The sequence below is a fragment of the Octopus bimaculoides genome, chromosome 24, assembly GCF_001194135.2.
Source record: "Octopus bimaculoides isolate UCB-OBI-ISO-001 chromosome 24, ASM119413v2, whole genome shotgun sequence".
Taxonomy (NCBI): Eukaryota; Metazoa; Mollusca; class Cephalopoda; order Octopoda; family Octopodidae; genus Octopus; species Octopus bimaculoides.
In genome coordinates, this window is record NC_069004.1 from 14,834,972 (window position 1) to 14,837,194 (window position 2,223).

A 2,223-nucleotide genomic window follows, 5' to 3' on the forward strand; every position below is an offset into this window, starting at 1 on the left:
TAATGTTCCTGTTTCAATCCCATATTAAGGCATCATGGGTGAGTATCTTTTTCCAAAAGGTATAGGATTGAGGATTGAGTAACACGAGATAAAGAGTGTGGGATAGCAATGAAGATTAGTAATAACAAGTGAAAGTGAGAGAGAGAATGATGGATGTTAATATTGAGTGATAAGGGTGTGATAAAGGGACAGGGAGAGAGAGAGAGAGCACTAGATAAAGGAGGGAGAAGGTAATCATCATCATCATCATCATCGTTTAACGTCCGCTTTCCATGCTAGCATGGGTTGGACGATTTGACTGAGGCCTGGTGAAACCGGATGGCAACACCAGGCTCCAGTCTGATTTGGCAGAGTTTCTACAGCTGGATGCCCTTCCTAACGCCAACCACTCAGAGAGTGTAGTGGGTGCTTTTACGTGTCACCCGCACGAAAACGGCCACGCTCGAAATGGTGTCTTTTATGTGCCACCCGCACAAGCCAGTCCAGGGGCACTGGCAACGATCTCGCTCAGATTTTATGCTAGCCTTCATTGTACAGGCAACATGGTGGAACAGAGGTAGATTAATAAAAGGTGATGGTGTGGTGAAATAATATAATAAAATAAAATTATTGTATACAGTGCTCGGGGGCACTACAACTTATCAGGAAAAGTAACCAAAACTGTATGAACAGGAAGTGCATAATAAATAGATCTTTAAAGAAAAACATGGGTGAGATGCATGAGATGTATGGTTTGCAAGTTTCAGGAAGTTTTGAAGAATGTAGTGTCCCAACAGCTAACAACTATGCGAGTAGTTTATTTCATGCTTAAGCAATTTTGGGCCTCCAAAAGTCATGGGTTCTGCGTTGTTTTTGATTTTGTAAGCATGTCCACAATTGTTAGAGATGAATATGGAGTGACTTAATGCCATCTCTCATTACAAAGTTGGTGTGATAGTGTGGTAGGCGAGAGAGGGGGAGTAATAGATGATAAGCAATCCTTTCTACTGGAGGCACAAGGCTTCAATAGATGATAAATAAGAGAGGTTAACTGTTGCAGGTAGAGACTTAACAAGCAAGGATAATGGATGAGAGACCTCCAAATGTTGATATAATGTCCTGACCTTCCCTACCCCCATCATTTAATCTCGATTTTGTTTTTGCTATACTTACCTGGATGAGCAGATCTCTGTCATTATTTGTTGTGGTTCTTTTGTCATCCATTTCATGAGATTTATCATCTTGAGGTCAGTCTTCACCACTTTGGCCTTTGTCTTCCACTTGTTTTATCTGTTTTGGTATGAAACTGTTAGATAGGATTACGATCCCATGTCCAAGTGGTGGCTTTAAATTGGGCTGTGAGTTAATTAGGTTTACCACCCAAGGTCCAAGTAGTAATATTGGTTTCAGATTTTGGCACAAGGCCAGTAATTTCAGGGAAAGGGGTTAAGTCAATTACATCGACCCTGAAAGGATAAAAGGTAAAGTTGACCTCAGCGGAATTTGAACTCAGAACGTACAAACAGACAAAATACCACTAAGCATTTCACCTGGCATGCTAACAGTTCAACCAGCTCACTGCCCTGAGTAGTAATATTAAAAGAGGCAATGAGCTAGGTAAAACAACCAGCCAAGGTCCAGATAGTGATGCTAAACTGGACAGTGTTTTAGACTTACCACCTTGGGACCACATGGCAGAGTTAAACCAGGTGGTATTAATGAATATTTTGTATAATTTTCATTTTTTTAAACTTATTCCTCCATTTTTAAAAAATTTATTTTTGTGTTATTTATGTTTTTCCAGCATTTCTCAGAAGATGGTGAGAATGATCAAGATGAAATCCTGTTTGAATGCCTTCCGCTATTTGTCATCAATAGCAACACTCCGGTCTTATGAACATGTGAATACAAAACGGTAAGAAGAACTTCTTTTTTTCACTAACAGAAAATTCCAAACCAATTACTTTTTTGTATATTGAGCCATGCAAATGTTAAACAAAAGATGATCAGTGCTACAACTGTGGCTGTTTGTTTCCTTTTTTCAAACAAGCACAAAATAACTGTGTTAAGAACTCCACATCCGATCCAAAGGAGTTCCAGGTTTGATCTTATTGTGTGGCATTTTGAGAAACTGTTTTCTATTATAATCTTAAATTGACCAATTTCTTATGAATTAAATTTAATACATGAAAACTGTGCAGCATCATATATATATATATATATATATATATATATATATATATA

General features: G+C 38.2%; 1 protein-coding gene across 4 annotated transcripts in view; it reads left to right on the forward strand.

Moving 5' to 3' along the window:
• The window catches only part of LOC106870177 (oxygen-dependent coproporphyrinogen-III oxidase), a 360,259-nt gene that overhangs the window by 223,638 nt on the left and 134,398 nt on the right, over positions 1 to 2,223 (forward strand). For all 4 annotated transcript variants that reach the window (XM_052976450.1, XM_052976448.1, XM_052976449.1 and 1 more), the window contains one exon: positions 1,784 to 1,894. In XM_052976450.1, coding sequence (XP_052832410.1) covers positions 1,797 to 1,894 — 98 coding nt within the window. In that variant the 5' untranslated portion in view covers positions 1,784 to 1,796. The remainder of the gene's footprint in view (positions 1 to 1,783; positions 1,895 to 2,223) is intronic.